At 37.0% G+C, this 24,228-nt stretch overlaps 1 protein-coding gene and 1 long non-coding RNA gene across 6 annotated transcripts in view; one reads left to right on the forward strand and one right to left on the reverse strand.

Annotated features, from left to right (window-relative positions):
- The window catches only part of LOC144336445 (uncharacterized), a 164,582-nt gene that overhangs the window by 23,795 nt on the left and 116,559 nt on the right, over window positions 1–24,228 (forward strand). The gene's annotated exons all lie outside the window — the stretch shown is intronic.
- The window catches only part of DSG4 (desmoglein 4), a 39,086-nt gene that overhangs the window by 6,320 nt on the left and 8,538 nt on the right, over window positions 1–24,228 (reverse strand). Inside the window, exons 3-12 of the mRNA XM_001102180.5 lie at window positions 22,803–22,934; window positions 21,085–21,240; window positions 20,589–20,733; window positions 18,808–18,974; window positions 18,436–18,570; window positions 17,047–17,232; window positions 9,776–10,047; window positions 8,296–8,435; window positions 5,667–5,885; window positions 2,606–2,902 (exon numbers count right to left, since the gene is read on the reverse strand). Of these exons, the coding sequence (XP_001102180.4) occupies window positions 2,606–2,902; window positions 5,667–5,885; window positions 8,296–8,435; window positions 9,776–10,047; window positions 17,047–17,232; window positions 18,436–18,570; window positions 18,808–18,974; window positions 20,589–20,733; window positions 21,085–21,240; window positions 22,803–22,934 (1,849 nt within the window). The remainder of the gene's footprint in view (window positions 1–2,605; window positions 2,903–5,666; window positions 5,886–8,295; window positions 8,436–9,775; window positions 10,048–17,046; window positions 17,233–18,435; window positions 18,571–18,807; window positions 18,975–20,588; window positions 20,734–21,084; window positions 21,241–22,802; window positions 22,935–24,228) is intronic.

The following is a 24,228-nucleotide window of genomic DNA, read 5'->3' on the forward strand; positions in this document are numbered from 1 at the left end:
AGTCAAATAATACTCACTAAATTTAATGGAGATATTTACAATTATTTTAAGACTGGTTTATAGACTATAATGAAAAATTAAAGCTATCAAAAATGTTTAGCTATCCAAGTGTTTCTTCCAAGAGGAAATTTACTATTTGTTACCCTAATAATCACCTCAATTCTATATTTTAATCCATAAATATAGACACTGCTTAAGTTTTCTAAGATTCTAGAATACACTCTGTTTAGTTCTTCGGGCCCACTCTAGTTGCTTTCCATACTTTCCTAATTCTCTAGCATGGCATGCATTTTACTAAGGGGGTTAATTAAAGATAAAGAATAGAAGGATAAATGCTTGAGGAGATGGATGCCCAGTTCTCCAGGATGTGATTATTTCACATTGCATGCCTGTATCAAAGCAGCTAATGTACCCCATACATATGTATACCTATTATGTACCCACAAAAATTAAAAATTAAAAACAGATACAAAAGAAGAGAATATCAAAGCTGCAAAATCAGCTTTAATCTTATTACAACAATTAATTTGGCAATTTTGCCATCTACACTATGAACAGTGAAAAGTCAAGTTATACATTTCCATAGCATTTTCTGGAAAAGGGCTAAAACTAGAATTGGTAGCCCCTAGGCCATGGTTCCACCTATTCTATATTTCTGTGAATTTAAATGTGAGCTGGATCATGTACCATTGCAGGCATGAACTCTAACAAAGGTACTATCTAATAAATGAAGTGTTTTTAGCACATACCCAATACAATTACTGTATGTGTAATCTCATTTGGAGCTAACATCAAAAGTGTCAATTTGAGGCCCTTCGGGAACATAGGTTTGGACTCAGATCCCTCCCACTACCATCACACTGCCCCCTGTCTCCTAAAATCGACCATGGACTTCTCCGTTGAAAACAAGTGTCCATAGGGCTATTCCTCTCCTATTCTACAATCATTCAGTTGAACAAGTCTCCTGCTTTCTTTGACCTGGTCTAGAAAAGTCCTGAAACTCTTAGTGCTAACCTTCTGGAAATGCAGCTGGCACTGGGTTTTTAACCCTGAACTGAACATTAGTCTCACCAAAGGGCTTGAACATGCTGATGCTTAGTCTCATCTTGAGTATGACCCAAGCATGAGTAATTTTGGAAGACCTTTAATTAATTCTTATGTACAACTAGGGTTGAGAACCACTAACTCAAAGCTTACCTGAAACCACTACTCAATTGCTGTAGAGTTACATTCTGGGAAAATATCTCTAATATCATTGTGAGAATCACTCATGATCTTTGCATAGCTTTGAAACCTCGCAGATTATTTCAAGAAAGAAATCCTCCCCAAAAGTCAGCTGTTATTTTTTGTGCCTTGAAATGATTACATTTTAATTAGTGCTCATCCCTGAAAACATAGCAACAATACAGTCTGACAAATTTAATTCGCAAATTTTACAACCCAGCTTTTGATCCCCATGAAACCTAAGTATTGCAAGGGCAACCTAAAATGTATGAAGTATCCTTCCTCTGAGGATCTATATGTTTAAAAAAACACTATGGGGAAAGGAGGGCCCTTTTTGGGAAAGTTTTCTTTGGGGATCTTGCCATTTCTGTGACCATAGTCTTCGTTTAGGCACTCACCCAGAGCCCGGAGGGTAATTCTCTGTTCTAGTCTCTTCTCCCTGCTTCCTACCGCAGGGTCACCTGTGCTCATCCGCCCTCATCGACTCTTCTGTGCCACGGTACTGAAGCCCAGAATGCCTGGTGTGTCATGAACGTGCCTCCATGCTGGCTCCCAGCCTCTCTTTTAGCCTCTGTGCTCCTAGGTGTGCGATGCTCTTCCATATCTTGCTCCCTTTTGTGTGTGTGTGTGTGTGTGTGTGTGTGTTTGTCTTTGATTACCTTTCAAATTTCCTTAGACAGCATCCTCCTTTAAAAGAAATCCTCAGCAGGGCATAGTGGCTCACGCCTGTAATCCCAGCACTTTGGGAGGCTGAGGCAGGTGGATCACGAGGTCAGGAGTTCGAGACCATCCTGGCTATCATGGTGAAACCCTGCCTCTACTAAAAATACAAAAATTAGCCAGTCGTGGTGGTGGGCGCCTGTAGTCCCAGCTACTTGGGAGACTGAGGCAGGAGAATAGTTTGAACCCGGGAAGTGGAAGTTTGCAGTGAGCTGAGATTGCGTTGCTGTACTCCAGCCTGGGCAATAGAGCAAGATTCCATCTCAAAAAAAAAAAAAAAAAGAAAAAGAAAAAAGAAAAAGAAAAAAGAAAAAAACCATCCTCAGCTTTTCAGGCTTACCTCAAAATCCACTTTTCCAAAAAGATTGTCCTAACTTTTCCATGGAAATTTCCATGATGGGATTTGTTTTGTGCTTTTCTGTAGTATATGTAGTGATTTGCATGTGTTTCCCATTTTTAGGACTCTCACTCTAGGCTTTCTTAGTTATCATTGTGGATTAAGCGCATATCCTTGTCCGTCCCATTGTTTATTTCTAAGGCACTCAAAAACTGCTAGAGATACCAAAAAGAAATGGCTACATGAACCTAACCATCCCAGCGAACCTCATTACAGTCCTATTTTGAAGAACTGTTGAAAAGAAGGATTTAATTGAGTACTCACAAAGCAGTAGCAGGATGCCCAGAACCATCATGCCGATCCCTGCTGGTCCAAGACCAACATTTGAAACTCCAGCTTGGTCTTCAGTGACAGGCCCATATGTGTCACCAGTTACGTCCTCTGTGTAGATGCCCGTGGCACCAGAGTCCAGGCACATGTGGTTGTCATCGCAGTCGCAGGCATACAACTGTACCATCTGTGCCAATTCGCATGCTCTGTTATAACTGTCCTTCACCAGGATTGGGATTTCATAAAATCCTGGAGATAAAACCTGCCTAGCCGTAAGGATTGCTGAGGTAGCTGAAATGGAAGAGAGGAAACAGAACAGAAAATAAATGGAAATTCCTTGGTTGTTGGGGGGGGTGGTGGTTAACTCTCCCTAATACCAAAAATCGACTTAAAACACTTGATTTTTTTCATGCTTTCTTAGTCATAAAGCACCTTGTACTTTTTTAACATTTAATTTATTATTATTATTATTGTTATTTTTGAGACAGGGTGTCACTCCTATTGCCCAGGCTGGAGTGCAGTGGCACGAACATGACTCACTGCAGCCTTGACTTCCTAGGTTTAAGTGATTCTCCCACCTCAGCCTCCTGAGAAGCTGGGACTACAGGTGCGTGGCACCATGCCTGGCTAATATATATATATATTTAGTAGAGACAGGGTTTTGCCATATTGCCCAGGCTGGTCTTGAACTCCTGGGCTCTAGCGATCCACCTGCCTTGGACTCTTAAAGTGCTTGGATTACAAGCATGAGCCATTGTGCCTGGCCTTTGTTTCTTCTCTTTTCTTTTTTTTTTGAGACGGAGTCTCGCTCTGTCCTCAGGCTGGAGTGCAGTGGCGCGATCTCAGCTCACTGCAAGCTCCGCCTCCCGGGTTTACACCATTCTCCTGCCTCAGCCTCCTGAGTAGCTGGGACTACAGGCACCGCCACCACGCCCGGCTAATTTTGTTTTGTATTTTTTAGTAGAGACAGAGTTTCACAGTGTTAGCCAGGATGGCCTCGATCTCCTGACCTCGTGATCCGCCCACCTCGGCCTCCCAAAGTGCTGGGATTACAGGCGTGAGCCACTGCGCCCAGCCTCTTTTTCTTTCTTTTCTTTTCTTTCTTTTTTTTCTTTTTTTAACATTTATAACTACTTTTTAAATAAGTATTGCTTATTGCTGGATTGCTACTTCTACAATGCAGGCAAGGACCTTGTTGCATCTTTCCGGAGCAACAGTAATTGGCATATAATATACATTCAATGAATATTTGCCCAATGAATAAATCATATTAAGTTGAAAGAAAATATTAGAAGTCTTCTATTTAGGATTACAGTTTACACAATAACCTCCTTAAGACTGTTTATACGTATCTGAGTCAAAATTGTTGCCCTTTCACTTAAAATTGTTCAAATTCGCCTAATTCTTTGTGCTATCATTGCCTATGAATTTTTATAAAACATATTATCTAAAATATTGGTTGGAATTTATTTATTAATACAAGGAGTGTTAAGAGATGATTAAATTTACAGCTAAACCATGAACAGTAACTGACTGATCCATAGCACACAATATTTTTTATTATGATGGTTTATTATTCTCAGTTAGCTAGATAGCAAGCCAGATTTGGTGTCTACCAAAATCTGTGCACAAAGTAAAAATGAGATAAGACAATGCCACAGCACATTAAGTAAAGTTCATTCTGTTCTAAAACACCAGCATTGAAACAGGTCTCTAGGAATATTATCTCCAGTGCGGTTATCTTTTTTCTTGGCAAACCTGTAATAGCTATAATATTATACCTCCATGCAGAACATTTTTTCTTATGTGTAAAATCATAACATCTAGGATCTGAATGAGGAAAAAAGTGGTTAGCAATTATTATTATTTATGAATGGGCTATTGAGCTTTATAGGAGATGGCATATTCAGAGTTGACGATATTAATGGAATTGCTTTAATGTGATTAACTTTAAAAAATATTAAAGTGGTTTTGCTGAAAAGAGCTAAAGGTTTGATGGTAAAAACAAATTGCCTAGTTGCTCACTTTGACCAAGTCTTTATTGGTAGTATTTTTCCTACCATATTTTAGGGTCTCTCCATTCTGTAAACAGAGGGGCTTGGTGGCCTCAAAGAGGTGGGAAGTATTTCTTCTCATCCTGGGCTCTGTAGTCTGATGGCCACCGAATAGCCCATGAGATTTTCCCTGTAGCCCCATATGAATATGAGATTAGGGAGCTATCTAAGCCCAAATGGGATCCTCCCATAGCATTTTCTTTTTTATTATGCGCTTAACCTTTTAGGAAAAAGAACCCAAGGTAGATAAAATGTTGTGTTATCTGAAATTTATTCTTAATTTTTATCGATGTCAGCCATTCAATTGTATGTAGCTATAGTCAAGATACATACGTATACAACTTTGTGATCTGCTTTTCACTTTACTTTCTTTGGTTTATGCGTTCTTTTGTATCTACATACTTTGTATAATTCCAATTTTAATGGCTGCATATTAGCACATCATAATAATATGTAGTATAATTTGTTTAATCATTCCTCTAATACTAAGCAATTCGGATTTAAAGTTTTACCCTTAAAAATAAGTCTGAACTCATAGCTATTGCTAAAAATAATTTAATTGCTCTTATGTGCTCCTGAGTAGTAAATGTTTAAATGTATCTATGGGATATATGAGTTTCAGAGACATATATGTGATTTGTCTGAGTTTATTCAGAATAGGGAATTGTGACATTCTTAATTTATGAGTTTGTTAAGGGTTCTGTTTATTTTAAACTGAATAAATATTGGTTTAATGTCCTACCTACTCAAAATGATGGGTAAACTGGTATTTATCTACCATTTGTAAATGCAATATTAATGAAACATTTTGACTCTTATTTCAATTCAAAATTTTGTCAAATATCCTGTGTACATGAAAGATTTTTTTTTCATTTAATGTTAATATGGCAAGAATTGTGGAAACAGAAATAGAATGTTTTATTAAGTGACTTGACACATTTTTTGGTAATTGTTTTGCTTTGGGACTTAAAGTCCAAAAAGCAAGCTTACATTTCACTTACCATTTGTTGATCTGACATCCCACATGTCAGCTGTTCCTGGTGGCTGATCAACAACACAGAAAGTAAAGGGAGACCCATAAGAATGCTCATGAACAGAGATAAGGACTGATGGAGAGTCAATGCAGATGGTTCTTCTTTCAGGAAAAATGTTTGGACAGTAATCGTTGATATCAGGAACCTCAATACATATGGTTCCTGTAGCTGTTTTTCCAGAGCCATCTGAAAGAGTAAGTGTGATAGGTGTTGAGGTAAATGGTGTTAGGGAGAAAACTCTTTCTCATATCCCCTGATGATGCCATGGAACTTGTAGGAAACATATACATGACTTGGGAGGCTTGACAGGTTTCTGCCCGCTTCAGCGACCCAAAGTCACTCTTCCCTTTGTGTGCTACCTTCCAGCCACACTGCTTCTTTTGAGTTCTTTAAACAAGTTTCTTTTTTTACTCTGGACTCTGGCACATTCTTTCCACTCTTCCTAAAATGTTTTCCATCCTCATTTCATTTTGCAATTCTAACACATCCTAAGGCACAAAATCAAATGTTCTTCCTCAGAGAAGGTTTACTGCTTTCTAGTCTCACCCTGTTCCCATAAATTAGACCCCCAGATCAGCTATGGACCTCCATTCAGAATGCTCATTGAGTCCTGTGTTTGTAGAAATAAGCACAGTTGAAATAAATACTTGTTGGTGTTTTTCTTCTGTGTTCACTGTTTATTTTAATTGCATCGGTTACACGCTATTTCTTTCAGAAATGGCATTTCTGAAAACAAATATAAGCCTATTAGATTTTTCCCTAATCCACTTGAAACAAGTTTTTGGATAGTATAATTTATCAGAAAGGCCCAAAGACTAAAGATTAGGAGTACAGGAGCTTTTTAGTCCACTTTTCTACTCTATGTTCTGTTACAGTGAATAAAGAATTTTTTTTGCTTGTTTTTAACTTGAAAAAAATCTTAGCTTTCTCACTTTTAAACTAGAACATGGTAATCTCTAGGACACTTTAGTAGGTCATTTTCTGAGAAAGCAATAAATTCCTTTTACAGACGTTTTCTGTGTGCCTAAGTAGTAGTCACTGAGGTAACTGAATGAGAATAAACTGAGAGCCTAGTATAGTCTATATGATTTTGTATAATATGTTTATATACCCTATTCAGCATTGGACCTGATTTCACTAGATGAAAGATGTTGATTTCACTTAGTTTCTCATTCGAGAGCCATCAGATTATTCCACAGATTGTTTTATTTGTCATTCTCTGATCTTTGGTAGCTCTTCTATTACCTTGTGATTGGCAACCAAAACTCAAGCTATTGCTTATAGCGTTTACTCCCCAATAAAGTTTGCTCTTCCTAGAGGTCTGTCTCTTCACCTGATGATGGTGTGTGCTGAAGCAAACTTATTCCAACTATTCAGATTGCTCTGTGTCAGTGCAGACACTCTGCTTAGGTGAATAAACCATCAGCTTTGTTTTTGGATTTCTCTTGGTACATTTTGATAGCACTTTCTCTCTCTTTATTTGCTTGGAATGACTAATTATTTGTTCTAGAATTTGAAGATTTTCACATATGACCAATATGCAAACATAGGGTGCAATCAACATGGTTAGAATCCATTTTCAAATTAGATCTTTCAGAATACTGATAATAAATAGGACAATGTTATTTATGAAACTGACCCAGGCATTAAAAGTTACTTGCCACAGGGTGAAGCTCAGGATGCATGGACGATAGTTGGTTTGGTTTTATCATGGTTTGTTTTTGAATTTTATGCTGCTTCTTTACCTTTATTTTTGTTTTGATACTAGAAAGGTCAGCTATAAACTCATTGCAAACCTACAGTATCTGTCTTACATTAGGCATGTATCTCGGACACATATCTTTCCCCTTCCTTTGTGGTTCCTGACCTTTCTCTCTTGTTTTGTTCTACAGCAGCTGGTTTCCTAGGCACTGCTTCATAGGATCATTAACTATTGATAAACAAATCCTATTGCTACTCACCAAGAGGACTGCTTAATAGATTTTCCCACGTGAGAAGTGGCTCACTTACAAGTTAAGTCAGTGCATCTGCATTTATGACTTTTAATATGGATCTTATATTTGGAATAACCTGTGCTTTCTTGATCCATAGCATCTTATTATGGAAATATGTCAAATCAAGCAACACTCACACAAGCTTCTCACTGTAGTTCAGCTTTAATGGCTCTAAAATAATTGTATTCACTGTAGTTCAGGTTTAATGGCTCTAAAATAATTATATTCACAAGGTGATGCCCAAATGAACTCTGGAGAGCATGTAGCCCTTACTTTAAGTAAACATTCCCAACATACCCTACAAGTGAGATTAGCCGTATTCAAGAGACAAAGTTATAAACAGAAGATAAATTATATTTTAACTTTTACGCTTTAAGCCATATGCAACTCACTTTTGCAAGTAGATGAAATAAACTATGGCTTAAGTGTAAATTATGATTTTAATTGACTTCAATTCTTGATTTAAGGTGCTTAGGACTTTCTATAGGTCTTACATACACCATTAAAAATGTTTGAGTAACTCAAATATCAGCATTAGAGTAACATAATACTTAATATAATAGTATTAGTTTTCTTAAAATACTGAAAATAAATTTTCTTACCATCTATAGCCAGGATCTCTGCTGTGTATATCCCATTGATAATATATTTTGACTTCGTATCAAATTCTCTAGAAAACTGTATCTCACCAGTTCTTGAATCAATTTTTAACCAGCTGCCTGCATCATGCCCTATGATATATCTGTTTTTAAATAAAAAATTCATTATTATGCTTTTATTAAAGTTAGTACTATTAAATCACATAAGAGCTACAGTGTGGCAAACTTAAATATTGTCTTTTTATGTTTTATAGTGATGATTGCCTTGGTTTATAAAAAGTGTATATATATCAATAAAAATTCAATGATATATACATTAATATACAGATTGGCAAGTTTTAAAATTTCATCATTCTTACTCTTCTGGCTCCTAGTATAACTGTTAATAAAATGTATGAGTTTATTTCAGCTCTGTTTATTAAATAATAGCAATATAAAACATCTGTTATTCATTTTCAAAAACAAATATTGCTTATTTATTTTCACATGTGGTATACTCAGGATTTTTTTGTGGCTTTTCAGCCATGTTGATTTCAGAGCACCTCACTGATGGCCTGTTGGGGGGTTGTGGTATCCTCTGTTCAGTGTGTCTGTCTGGATCTTGTTACAGATGATAGATTTAAAGTGCTTGACCTCACTGGAAGAAGATCTGGTCTCTACCAGGCACAATTTCAAGTCTTCTGTTCCTTTATCTGAACTGCTTTTACCTCCACCCATCCTGGCAGACTTCACAGGTTTTATTTGAGTCTGTCAATTTGTTAACTGATTTAATAACTAAAACTGTGAACATCAAAGTAACTTATAAGTCAGTAGACTTTGTTTACTCCAAGAATATTGGGATGAAGAAAAGGAGATAGAGAAGGGCAGGATATAGAGAAGACCTGTGTACTTCACTGTGGTTATTTCCAGAATATTTTACACTGTTCTAATTCACATATAATCTACGTATCTCATGCCCCAATACTACCTTTTAATTTCTCCTCTTCTGACTCTCCTTATGCCTATCAAATTTCTAAAACACTGTTTTTAGCTTCTATGATTGTGTTTTTTCTCTTAGATTAAGCAGAGAATTGAAATTAGTCTCAAAGTCATAGGTAACACAGGTTTAAGAAAACAAGCGGTCACTCAACTTTTATGGTGTCTTATTGTCTACAATATGGCTTAATCGGCCCACGTCCAGGGTAGTACAAACTGGCCACAAAAGATCAAAAAGACTCATGGAATAATTTAGGAGGCTCTTTGATCTTACAATTGCTCACTGGACACGATTACTTTTATAACTAGTTGGAGCCCTTACATTATTGAAGCCTCTAAAACACTGTTAAAATTCTAAGATTTCAAATGCTCTAATAGTCTTTTAAATCGAAGGAATAATAAAAGCAAAAAAACCTTCCAAAAGTATTACAACCAACATATACTAGCACATGCTACATGAATTAACACTGGATAGAACCATAGAACATGAGGAAAATATTTGCAGTACCTGACATTTGTTGCAGGGTTTCCTGTGTCCAAATCTATGGCTGTATATGTGCCAAGCACATAATTCATTAAAGAACTTCCTTTTATTCCTTCCCGCACACTAAAAGCCATAGTACTTGGATGAAATGCAGGTCCTTCTCTCACATTAACAACCTGAATTCTCACAGGGGTTGGGTGCATTCGGAATTGAGAAGCAACGGAGTAGTGAAAATCAGCTTGGTTTTTAACTCCGATACTAAGCTGAATATTAGGTGCTTGTTCATAATCCAGCATCTGAAATGAAAGAAAATAAAACACTCTGAAACAGCAAAGAACTCTCTTTTGATAAAGTAAGAACCCATGGTAAAGCAAACCACACACTAGAATAAAGTCCAGGAGATACGTTATTTAGATTTTGAAATGAAAAAAAATTTGCTTATTACTGTATTAGGTGTCTTAGATATCTTATTCTGTTTATCTTTTAGCATAATCCACTATGTAGATCATTTAAGCCTGTGATTTTAAATTGGAATAAAATTTTGGAGTTTTGGACTTTTTATACAAAAATGCTGAAGTGAAAAACGATATTTTCCAAATGAGGTGTTTATGAAAAATTCTTTAGAATAAAAGAAAAAATGTTTGCACTATTGAATGAATAAATAAATAGTACCCAGATTTTCTTTCTAGCACTCACATCTGAGAATCTTTTGAAAGTATAATCAGAATAAAGGCGCTAATATATATGATGTCACTGAACACATAATTTTTTTTAATGATGTAAACAACTTATAAAGAATTTATGATGATTATAGTCGCTGGGTCTGGTGGATAGGAAGACGCCTTTATGGGGCATATTCAAATAAGTAAATGCCATGCCCAGAGAAAAGTCACCTTTGAAATGGGTATTCTGGATAAAAAATAGAATCTTTTGATCCAGAATGATTGATGTGGTGACATGAAAAGTCACAAGTGAAAAAGTAGTTGCAAAGAAAGAATTGCTGAGCAATGTCTGCTTAGAAGTGTTTTGGAAGCTAAGGTAAGCATCACTTGCAATGCATTTCCAACAGCAGAAGTCAAGACATCAGCAAGGCTTGCCATCAGCAGAACTCTGAGGTAAATCTCTGCTTCTCAGTGAAACTCCCTGATATCATGAATGTTTCCTTAGGTTTTAGAGTTACATCTTTTCAGAAGAGCTGATAAGAAAAACATTCACAGAAATTTATTTAGGTTCGTCTTGGGAGATGGCTCAGCATGCCACACTTGAATTTCAGCCAAAACCCGTCAGGTCTGGGATATTGATTCCTTTTGCACGTCTATTTACAGGTCCACATAATACCTTGTCCACTGGTCCACATAATAGACCACCCCACATGATATTTAGCACAGAACTGAATATAAATTATGTACTCAAAAATTGATTTTCAACCGGAAGAGATCTTTCTTCTACAAATCTTTTTTTATTTAATGGAATTCCATGCTATCTTAAAATAAATGAAAAATCGAGAACCTCTTTTTTTTTTCCTTTTCTTTTTTAATTTTTTTGAGACAGGGTCTCATTCTGTGGCTCAGGCTGGAGTGCAGTGGTGCAATCTCAGCCCACTGCAATCTCTACCTCCCAGGTTCAAGCAATTCTCCTGCCTCAGCCTCCCAAGTTGCTGGGACTATAGACATGCGCCACCACACCGGGCTAATTTTTGCATTTTTAGTAGAGATGGGGGTTTTGTCTGTTGGCCAGGCTGGTCTTGAACTCCTGACCTCAGGTGATCCACCTGTCTTGGCCTCTCAAAGTGCTGGGATTACAGGCATGAGCCACTGTGCCCAGCCTGATAACCTCTATTCCGATAGAGAAATCTCTTGTGGTTTTGTTATGTATACACACAAATGCACTTTTGTTTGTAAGAATATTAATAGTTCTCTCCCCATTGAACAGAGTGTGACGAAAATATACCAATATGTGTCTAAAGTTGTATCAATTAAAGATCTTCACATAATCTAGGAGCAGGAAATTGGTCTGGGGTGAATCTTTCCTCTAGGAGGGAAAGCCAAATAGAGGAAAAGCATAAAATTGTTTATTCATTCTTTGCAAGTGGGGCCCTTTAGTCAGGATTTTCTGATTGTGTCCAGAGGTCAGGGATTGTAAAGAGCAATGGAAACAATGGTTTACCTTGGAGTCTCTTCATAAAGTAAAGGAAGAGGCTGGGGAAACTCAGTCTCTGCAGTTTAAGGAACAAATGAAGAATAACCGCTTAACAAGGTACACAGGCGTGTGTTCGAGTGGGTGGGGGCTTGAGCTGCAGTGACCTAGAGTGAGGCTCTGGAAGGGATCAGGATGAAGATAACACATCCAGAAATGTATCTGGCTTCTGGCAGGATTTGGCTTCTGTAAATTGTAGTACAGAAGCTAAGCTTAGATTCTCACTTCCATTTTTTTTTTGTTCTAATTTAATATGACACGGCTAATTCTAGTGGGGACACCGATTCATTTTAAAATTAAGTATGAAAGAGGGAGAACGTTAGAAGTCTCCATCCAAAAGAGGATGTGATAGCAGTTTTTCCACAGCAGGGGCTCGGGAAATGCTCATTATCTGCCTGAGCGTGTGTTCTGTTTCCAGGAAGGCTCATTTTCTAGTAGAAATGTGTCGGGAAGAGAGAAGCAGGGCATGCACAGCTGGGAAGGAGTTTATGGCGGTACACAGACTTGGAGGGAAATCTCAGGGTGCTAGTTTTTTCCTAAAATTGGTTTTACTGGCCCCCGATTACACAGTGAGACACGAAGGTGGCAGTTAAATATGACTTTGGGACCAGAGAATTCTGGTTGGATCTTGTCTCTGCCATTTACCACCTGGGTAAACTGAGACTAGCAATTTGTCCTCATCAGTTTTGTTTCACTTTCTCTAAAAATGGAATTACTGGCTGGGTGTGGTGGCTCACACCCGTAATCCCAGTACTTTGGGAGGCTAAGGTGGGCGGATCACTTGAGGTCAGGAGTTTGAGACCAGCCTGGTCAACAATGCTGAAGTACAAACAATGCTGGTCAACAATACTAAAAATACAAACATTAGCTGGGTATGGTGGCACATACCTATAATCCCAGCTACTTGGTAGGCTGAGGCATGAAAATTGCTTGAACCTGGGAGGAGATGGTTGCAATGATCACACCGCTGCACTCCAGCCTGGGTGACAGAGTGAGACTCCATCTCAAAAAAAAAAAAAAAAAAAAAAAAAAAAGCAATGACCCTATTTTCTTCCAAGAGTTGTGAGGATTAAATGAGATAAAATACGTGAACCCTCTGGATACACCTTATAACAGAATAGTTGGTGTTTAGTAATTGCTTAATAAATGTTAGAATTATTATAAAAATAGAGAATCATTTTTTTTTGTTAGAGTTCCAATTGGGTAGCATTTTGCTTTGCTTTTTTCTCAGTGTTGGAGTCAATGTGTGTATATATACACACACACACACACACACACACGTATTTATATTGCTGGTGTTTTCATATACACTTATCAATAAATGCCAAGGAGAGGCTCTTATTGACAAAGAGACTTTCATTTTTCTGAGATCTTTCTCTTGTTAAACTGTAAATTCCTTGAGAACAGGGACCATATCTTATTCGCCTTCATATCTTTAGCGAATTCTCAATACATAGCAATTCTCAATACATCTTTTTTTTTTTTTCTCTGCCTCCCCGGTCAGGGTTCAAGTGATTTTCATGCCTCAGCCCTCCCGAGTAACTGGGATTACAGGTGACCACCCCACACCCATCTTTCAGTAGAGACTTGGTTTCACCCTGTTGTCCAGGCTGGTCTCGAACTCCTGGCCTCAAGTGACCCTCCTGCTTTGGCCTCACAAAGTGCTGGGATTACAGGCACGAACCACCTTAAATCCTTTGAATTGAATCTTTGTAATTTCCTCAGACTAAGAGAAGGGTTATATAAAGCTTAGTCAAAAATCCATTAATGAAGGGCCAGTTTCCACAAGGTTAAGGGGTATCCTGAATGAAAATGGAGAAAGTGTAAGAGGACATTAGTAACCTCATTCCAAATGTATCTGGAATGAGAGGCTGACCTCTGGCTGTTGAAAATGTCAAACATGGGAAAATTACTCTTATGTTCCCTAAAATAGTTCTTTTGGCTAGGTAGTAACACACATAAAATTTCATTTTAATTAGCCTTTCTCTATTACTTTGGTATTTTTAAGCAAATTTTTTCTTACTCTTTTTAAGAGACTTGGAAAGTTATTCAGAAGAAAATAGATAGGGCTTTCTATATACAACATCCAAATTACATTGACAAATTTTTCATGAAATTAATATTTCAATTTTTTTTTTTAGCAATTAAGTATATCTTTTAAAAATGTTGTTATCACAGAAGGCACATTACGTAAGTCAGAGAGTACATTGCCTACATTGTTAATTTTTTCATGTTTATAATTTTATGCAGAAGTTATAAACGATGCAGTCAAGTCCAGGGACTTCTGTTTGGATGATATCTATACTATTAGTTTCAGGTAAATATTATCATCAATACTCTTCTCAAATTTTGTGAGTCTCTACTATCTTTTGGACACTGGACCAGGTGCTGGGGATGGAAAGATATTTAGATCAAGTTCTTTATGCACAAAATTCTTCTATTATTTTAGTAGGTTGGGAGACAGACCAAAAGTGAAGAACAGTTACATAATATGAGATAATATACAAAGTCAGTCACTAAGATGGTAAGAACATAGGTAAGAATTGCATGTTATGTCTAGCTCTTGATTTTTAACCAGGATGCAAGGTTTAACAAATTCTGATCCCTGGAAGAAAAACTTGACTAAATATTCAGAATTTCATATGGTGGGAGGTGACCTCCTGTTCCTCTATTCCTCTTCGTATTGTATTTGGCAATGACTCTTTTTTTTTTTTTTTTTTTTCAATTTTTACTGCCATTGCCTTAGATCAGATGCTTAGTACCTCAGGGCTTAATTAATATGATAATAATTTTGATAACTTTGGTCTTTTCAGAGTTGAACTCATGTTGTTATTTATTTATTTATTTATTTATTTATTGGCAGAGTTTCACTCTTGTTGCCCAGCCTGGAGTGCAGTGGTGCAGTCTCAGCTCACTGCAACCTCTGCCTCCTGGGTTCAAGCAATTCTCCTGCCTCAGCCTCCCAAGTAGCTGGGATTACAGGCATGTGTCACCACACCTGTCTAATTTTGTATTTTTAGTAGAGACGGGGTTTCTCCATGTTGTTCAGGCTGGTCTCGAACTCTCAACCTCAGATGATCTGCCCACCTTGGCCTCCCAAAGTGCTGGGATTACATGAGCCACCTTGCCTGGCTGATGTTATTGTTATTTTAGAAAATATCCCAAATCTTTCCTTGGTCTATAAGTAGGAATTGAAAAGCTTTTTTGGTCAAGGGCCAGATAGTAAATGTCCTAGGTTTTAGGGGTCATATCATATATAGTTTCTATCTCAAGTATTCAAATCAGCCACTTGAGTGTGGAAACAGCCATAGAAAATATATAAATGAATATATGTGACTGTGTTCCAATAAAACTCTTTATGAAACAGGGGATAGGTTAAATTTGACCTCCAGATCATAGTTTGCTGACCTCTGTCCCAAAGCAATGTTTTCCAAATAGAAAGGCCATGATATACTCTTTGAATCCTTGTGTTCACTTAAGAAATTATAAAATTTGTGTATTCATTTGGATGACAATCTTATATATAAATATTTTTCATAATTTTGGTGGCCAGCTCATAAGTTAATATACCATATGATTTCAGTGTGTATGGTTGTGCGTTGATGGTAAAGTAGTAATACTAAAATTGCTCAGATAACTTGAGAAAGAAAAGAGAAAGCCCCAATGAATAAACGATATGTTTGCATCCAGAAGGCTAAATGGTTTCCTAACACGCTATCTGAAAAAACCTCACAGTCACTTGATGATGTGGTTTGGGTGTCTGTCACTCACAAATCTCATCTTTAAATGTGATTCCCAAAGTTGGAGGCGGGGCCTGGTGAGAGGTGATTGGGCAGATCCCTCACGAATGGTTTAGCACCATACCCTTGGTGATAAATGAGTTTTTGCGAGATCTGGTTGTTTACAAGAGCCTAGGACCTTCCGCTTCTCTCTTTTGCTACTATCCTTGTCATGTGATACACTGGCTCCCCCTTTGCCTTCCTCAATGATTGTAAGATTCCTGAGGCCCTCACCAGAAGGACATGTCAGCACTTTGCTTCCTGTACAGCCTGCAAAATGGTGATTCAGCTGAACCTCTTTTCTTTATAAATTACCTAGTCTCAGCTATTACTTTATAGTAACACAAAAACAGCCTATGTGCTTGAATAGAGAAAAATAGCAACAAAACTGAATAATCACACTGTAAATTCCACAATCACACTGTGTAGCAAACTAAAAATATGTGTGTACGTATATGTCTTAATACATGTTTTCCCGGCTATAAGTGTTATGTTGTTAAGCAGCAATTTCCTTTGATAAAAAATAACAATTTCCCTCGTTACATTAACGTTAATCTGAATCTTACTGGTTTGTGGTTTTATTCATTTCTAATTATAAATTTTTCAGTTTTATCATTGTCTATGAATTAAAAGCAAGTAATTAAAGAAAAATTAATCTATAGAAAAAAAATCAAACCTGGTATTTCAGTATGCAAGGTTCTCAGGGGATCGATTCCAGCTTCACTTCTCTGATCTGACTTCTCATTACTTCCCTACTCGAATGCTCCACTACAGCCCCACGGGGTTGCTCACCATGCCCTGAACATGCTTCATGTTTTCTCACTCTGCGTGTTTCTTTATTTTATTACCCACATTAGCAATCTTAGCTATAATATCTTGCTTAAGCCTTATTTCCTGCATGAAATCTTTTCAGACAAATCTAGCTCAGAAGGATCTCACCATTTCTTATCTCATTCATTATTTCATATTTCATTCCCTTGGCAATTAATTATGTTTCATATCATGACATCTGTACTATTTATTACACTGTGAACTCCCATACATTGTCTAATTTGGGGGTGCTTACCTTATCTTCATAACTAGATACCGGACACTGTCAGAACAAAGCTGCCTTCCTATTTTTCTTGGTAATAAATTTTGTGTTGCTAGCTAGGAGACTCAGACTGACACGGTAGTTACTTAGGACCCTTGATATAAGCAATATTCAAAGTTATGAAGTACTTTTTCTGAAGGCAGATTCTATTCTGTCTCTAAGGTCATTTAAAACTTCTTTGGAAGAAAATATTGCAGAAGAAAATATTGCAGATCCTTATACTGTACCTTGACAACTTTCAAAATGCCTTCATTGGTTTGTGGGTCTGTTTGGATATCGAACCAATTCCCATCATTTCCAGAGAGAATTAAATATTGCGCCAACCAATTATCGGTGCCTTCTTCATCAAGGTCAATTGCTTGTAATCGTAACAGTTCCGAACTTAAACAATTCTCTTCAATACTGGCTGAGTACTAAAATGCGGGGATCAATTTTGTAGTCAATGAAGTTTCAAAAGAAGAAACGTACTTAAGAACACATAATTATTATTATTATTTAAAATACTAACAACAAACTATGTCAATTATTTTTGCACCATTATTCAATGCCCATAGTCCAATCAGGAAAATAAGAATAAAATGATTACAAGATAATAAAACTGACATTCATATGCTGTATGTAAAATCAAGATAAATTAGCACTTCGTCTCTTTTTCTTTTCTTTCTTTAATTTTTTGCTTATTGTTAATTTCTTTATTCTTTTAGACAGGGGATCAGATTTTTTTCTGTAAAGGGCTGAACAGTAAATATATTAGATGTTGTGGGCCAGAGAATTGGTGTTGTAACCCCTCATCTCTGCTGTTGCAGCACAAAGCCCCCACAGACAACATAAAAGGCATGAGGACAGCTATGCTCTCTAATAACACGTTTTTTGTTTTGTTTTTGTTTTTGTTGAGACGGAGTCTCGTTCTGTCGCCCAGGCTGGAGTGCAGTGGCCGGATCTCAGCTCACTGCAAGCTCCGCCTCTCGGGTTCATGCCATTCTCCTGCCTCAGCCTCCGGAGTCACCCGCCACCTCGCCCGGCTAGTTTTTTGTATTTTTTAGTAGAGACAGGGTTTCACCGTGTTAGCCAGGATGGTCTCAATCTCCTGACCTCATGATCCGCCCGTCTCGGCCTCCCAAAGTGCTGGGATTACAGGCTTGAGCCACCACGCCTGGCCTTGTTTTTTTTGTTTTGTTTTTAAACTGAAACAGACAGCAAGTCAGATTTGGCCCTGCTGGTTTGGATTTTATGCTTCTTTATGCTTAGAGATGGAAGTGGAAGTTCAGAATGTTTGGGGCTCTAGTAGAATTCATTCAGCAAATCATGAGGCACATACAAAAACATTAATGTTGCTATGTTATTCCCGGCATTAGATCAACAGATTTCTGTGTTTCTGTGAACAGAGTATACAGAGTAGACAGTTCGTTGCTTTCGCAGAGAAGGCTTGCTGGGAGTAGTGAGTCAAAGACCAACATACAATTTGAAGGTATATTACTATACCTAAGAAATTCCAAAGTTTCTACAACAAAGTTGAGTATGTCCATACGTAGGACAGAACCAGGCTCATGAGCCAGCATGAAAGCAAATTGATTATTGACACTTATGGAAAAAGGATGATAAGAATACAAACTTACTGAGGTTTTCTCTAAGGTGGGGAAATTATCGTTGACATCTAAAACCTTGATTCTACAGTCACACTCAGAAGACAGTCCATCTGCAGCTCCATCCCGATCTGAGCCTCTCACAACTAGGTTGTACATACTGTGTTGCTTAATCAAGATGAAAAAGAATGTAAGACTTAGGTTTGTCTTGAATAGAATCTAATGCATTCAATGCCATTATTTCTCTACTCCTTTATTTATATAATTGAGCTTTTAATTTTTATTAAAAATTGATTATTTTCCTTCCCTCTTTTATATTGGAGTAAGGGTACACATAGATCATTTTATCTTTGTCTTTTCAAAATCAGATTTTTTATTTCTTTATTCATTCACATAAGGCTTTACCTCCCTGTCCAAGAAACTGGACATGGTGCAGACCTCTCCAGTGTACCTATTCAGAATGAACATGGGTGCACCTGACGGCTCCTGAGAGACGATCTTGTAGGCAATTTTAGAATTCAAATGATTTTCTTCGTCCGCATCTGTGGCACATAACTTTACTACCAGTGCATCTAGAAATAGAAATGGAGGTGGAGAATGGTTGAGACTCAGAATAAATTCAGCAAATCATAAGGCATAAGAAGACAGAGTGGTTGGTCTTCTCCTGAATTCTCTCTGTTTGAGTTTTCCATAGGAATATAGTACCATAACTTTCAGCTCTACCAGTGATTACAAAAATAATTGTGGTTTACTTTATAAAACTCTTTACTGTTTTAAAAGTACTTGCACTCCTTAAATGATTAAATGCTAAATTAGTAGCAAAACATAGTTCTCTTTAAAGCATGAAGAAGAAGTTCAATAGATTCTTTATCAGAAAGCTGAATAAACAGATTTTTATCTGTTTTATTTTTTGCCATGGTCTTGTGAAATCATTTTCAAAAGCTTAATTAAGATTATAGTTTAATTAAATGCAACATTATAATTATTTATTGAACACCTATATTCTTAATTGCCACTTACCCACAAAGCAGATAATTACTCTTGGTTGCACTAGAAGATAGCACTTTACCAAACAGTCACAAATATATAATTATTGAAAAGAAGACTTGTCCATAGCAATATAAGAAGTTCCTAATTACTCATAGGTAGAAAGAATAGGTATCCTAGGCAAATCCCCAGGGACATCAATCTACAGGACAGATTTTTCAGAATTGTCAGGTCCTTGATGTTCTTTTGCTTCCTAGGCAGGGGGACTTGGTTGTGGGTTTCACCTTCTCTTCCTTCACCAATGTTGTCTTGAGGTGTGTTCATGAGGAATCAAACGACTTTGGCTCTCCTAGGCAAAATCTCTTTGCCTCTCTATGGGAGGACAATTCTAGTTTAAAAAAACATTTTGTGTTTATCTGCCTTTTCTCCTGAAATTTAATTTTCTTATTATTTCCCCCTAAATTTGTTTAGAGGTATATGGGCAGACATAGATTTGAAAGGGAAAGGGACATTAGAGGATTGGGGAACAAACTGATATTCATGTGCTGGACATAAAATCAAGGTCAGAAGGCAAAGGGAGAGGAGAGACAGGAAAGTAGCCATATAAGAAAAGCATAAGAGTAGGAAGGAAAGAAGTTCAGGGGAACTAATATAAGGGAAAGACAGAAGGTATTAGAACTGTAAATGGAATTAAGTGGAATGGAAAGAAATGAAAGAAAATGAGAGAATAGAATGTAGTTTCATATGTAGTCTGTGAAGATCAATGATTACCCTTAGTGAATGATCTGATGGGTACAATTGCACGTGCTTGCACCGTCACGCTCTACCTGGTGTGGGTCAGCCAAACACTTTGAGTAACAGACCAGAACAGAGCCTTCTTAAACATTCCTGGTTTATTCCTCAGTTTGCTCACTTGGATTTAGTTGTTCATGTGCCCAGTAACAATCTCTAGGGAAGGTGCTAAGCACCTGCTAAATTGCTGTAGGGACCTTCCGCAAGTAAGAAGATATTTTATTTTATCATTTTAGACATAGATTTCCTTTTCTAGCTCAGTTATAAGTTAAAATATGTGGGGTTTATTCAAAATACAAGTGTGACTTTTCCTGTCCTTTACATTTCCTGTATGTCAGTCTTCTAAAGCTTTTGACCAAGAGAAGTAGATACGCTGTGACACAGAGAAGGAATGTCATTCTACTTACTGGCATCACTATTTTCTTCAATACTGGCTGTGTATACACTTTGTGAAAAGACTGGAGCGTTATCATTTATGTCCATAACTTTGACTCTAAGCTCAAGAGGCCTTTCTAAGTCTTCACCCCGTGAATTCAGAGCCCGGCAATAGATCTGTGGAAAGTTGGAAAAAAGCTGTCTTTTTCCACCAAAGGAATTTTAGTAACATGCTTGAAAATATATCAGAAAATAGGCAAAGAAACAATTTTTTCCAGTGAATTCAGACTGTAGTATAGTCAAATAATTAAAATATGATCAAGACACTTGACTACATGTACATGCAACACACCAGAGAATCCTGAACTATAAACTTTTATTTTCACACTCTTTCCATTCCTTCAAGTCTTCTATTTGGGTTCAGTCTACCATGATTTATCAAAAGTAATCCATTATCTTAAGGCAATATTTTTTGAAAAAGGGAAGAAAACTAATATGAACAAATCAAAACATACGGCTATGACTTACCAAGAAAAGTGGAGTTATCTCTCTGTCTACCACTGAAGTGATGTTAATTTCCCCAGTGCGAGGATTAATGGTGAATACCCCATATGGTGGTCGATCAATCCCTACTCCAGAAATTCGGTATGTAATCTTCTGGCTCGATTCACAGTCTGATCGAATCTATGAGAAAAATAGCTAGGGTTGTGATCCAATTTAGAGCAGTAACACTTAAGAGTATAGTGGAATGAGAAGGGAATGAGTTTCTTAACCAAATGGGCTTTGGATTGAAACCTGGCACCATGAATTAGTCCTGTGTGACCTTGGAAAATTTACTTAACTTTGCTCAGATCAGCTTACAGTGGGGATAATATCACCTATCACACAGATTTGTTGCGGGAATTACGTGAGGTAATGTGTACAACATACATACTTGATGCTAGATTTGTTATTAATAACACATTGTTCAATTCTCTGATTTTTTAGCATATGCAGAAAGAGCTTCACAAAAGAAATTACAATCTTTACTATTTTTTTTTTAAAAAACTTGTGTCATATTAATAAGTATCCTACCTAAGCTGGAGTCTGAGATTTAGTCAAAATGGTCTATAAATTGAGAATATCAGAGAACTATAATGGTTAGAGATATTGGTAATCATTTTATAAATGTAAACATACTGCACCACTTTTCTGCCAAATAGATTTTATGGCAAATATTCTGCCACATAGATTTTGCTTTAGTAGCTTTTTTATCTATTGCTGATAAATTTAAACTGAAACAGGTTTTGAAATCTCACCTATATACTAAAGATAAGAGCATTCAGTAAAATAGTAAGATTTGTTACCCGCACATTCACAGTCAAATAAAGACTGCTGGAAATAGAACCTGGGTTATCTCAACTCTAATCCAAAGGCCCTTTTTGCATAGAAGAAAACTTAAGAACCTCCCAAAATGCAAAGATAAAGAAAAGAATATGCAATATAAGTGGAATAACATAAAGCCACCACTATGAGTTGAATGGAAATAATAATTTAAAAGCATCCCTCCAATTTGAAAACATCTGAGAGAGAATAAATCTGTTTTCTTGAGCTACGGTTGTATCTGTAACATCATTGCTGATGCTTACTACGTTTTAATGTAAAGCTGGAAAGAGGGAATTCTGCAGATCAGTTTACTGTTCAAGATCAAGATGCCCAGAAAGAGTGAATGAAGCTATTAATGTGGATCCCATCCTTCATGGATCAATTTATTACACATTCTTTAACTCTCCTTCCTTTCAGTAGGCATTCTTTGTGAAAGTCTTTTAAGACTCTCTTATTTTCTGGGTGTGGAGATCTGGTGGGAACTTTTGATACTATCCTTACTTTCTCGGAGTGAATTCATCAAGTGCAGTAAACTTAGCTTGACTTTCTGGAGGGCCAGTCTTCAGACTGTCATTAAGTGAATACACTTCCTATGACATTGACAGGCAATAATGAGCAGAACACAAATGGATGAACAAAGCCCAGTTGTGCTGGAGATCCAGCTCTTTCTTCTAGAATCACTTGCCATTGACTGCCTGCCCCATGTCCGCCTCCCTGCACATGATATTCAAATCGTGCAGGGAGGCTCAGCAACTGGAGCAAATGACCACATTCTGTCTTCTAAAATAACTGTGGAGCAATGAAGGCTGCAAATCTTGGAAATATTTGAAAGTTTCCCTGCTCTGCAAAAGCATCTGTCATCAGCTTGCTTCGTCACTTACTTTGGCAATGGGGTTCCTCTTCGAGTTGTCCTCTCCTTCTCGACAGGCTGCGGCAAACTTGATCCATTCCCGCTTTTGTCTTCTGACTGTTTGCCATTTTGTAGTGCCATTTTCAATGTCAAATTCCTTCACCTTAAGCAAAAATGGTTCGGGTGTCTTACAGTGTTAGAACAATTTTACTTAGAAAGGACATTTATTTAATATTGTAAGTTGCATTTGGAAGAAACAGTGATATTGAATTTGAAGAACAGAGAACGTTTTCACGAATTCACAACTCTGGATCCATAGAGCTTGGTTACCCCTGGCTGCCACTCCTTTTGGAATCATCTTGGTTCCAATTATCTGATTCTAGTGAAACAAATTTGATTAGCTACTTGAGGAGCTCATGATGTGCTATACTGTATAAGTTGGGCAGTTTTCCTTTTTTCAATCTATCTTCACCATATAGGAGCCTTGCCTACCTCACCCTTCATTGAGCTTTCACCAGAATTTACAGTGTGCAGAGTTTAAAGATTATCATTGTTTCATGTATGCACATCCCATATAACATAAAAGTTGTGCTGGTGAGTCGTGCTCACCTAAAAGAGAGAAGATATTTTTTCTCTTCTGTTGATGAGGACACCACTGTGGCTGAGCACAGTGCAGGAATTGATGATTCCTCCAATAATCCCATGGACACCTATAAGGCTTTGCAATGTTGTCATTTGTATCTGTGCTTGCTATATGGTTTTTCTTTTGTAGCCTTAAGTTGCTACTGTTGATGTATAGTTAAGAATTTCATACTCTTAATGAGATTAGAAATGTCACTACATGTGCAAGCATATGTGTATACATGCATAAACTATATATATGCGTGTGTTTATTTTTGTAAGTCCTAATGTACCCCCTGAAACACAGGTGATTATAAGTTTATTTAGGCTAAGCTTCATTTAATTATCACTTTGTGGGAAGGAGGTGTTCCACTGAATGAAGCATATGTTACAACCAGAGTATTTACATTATTTCCCCATTTTGATACAACTTACTGAAATGTACCACCTATTCCCTATTTCACCAAAAAGATGAGAAAAGTAATTTTATTTTTTCCAATGACTTGAGAGGATCATAAGGAAAATTTAACTACAGTAATAAAATAAAGCTCTGCCAGAGATAGAGCACAGCAGCTCTATTTCCTGAGTTCCACTCTAAATGGCACCAGATTGTATGTTTTCCATTTAGCTGTGATTATACAATTTGAATGTTTGTCCTTTTTCTCATTGATGAACCTCAATTATCTTTCTGTCTAATGTATCTAAAGAGTCTCTTCCCACTCTAAAGTGTCACTTTGCTTCTTTTGCTTTGCTAGTGGTTGGAAAACATAAATAAGTTAACTACTCATATCGTTTGATAAACAGGAGTTACTGAGACAACACGCTGTTGCAAACAC

Source organism: Macaca mulatta, chromosome 18 (assembly GCF_049350105.2).
Source record: "Macaca mulatta isolate MMU2019108-1 chromosome 18, T2T-MMU8v2.0, whole genome shotgun sequence".
Lineage (NCBI taxonomy): Eukaryota > Metazoa > Chordata > Mammalia > Primates > Cercopithecidae > Macaca > Macaca mulatta.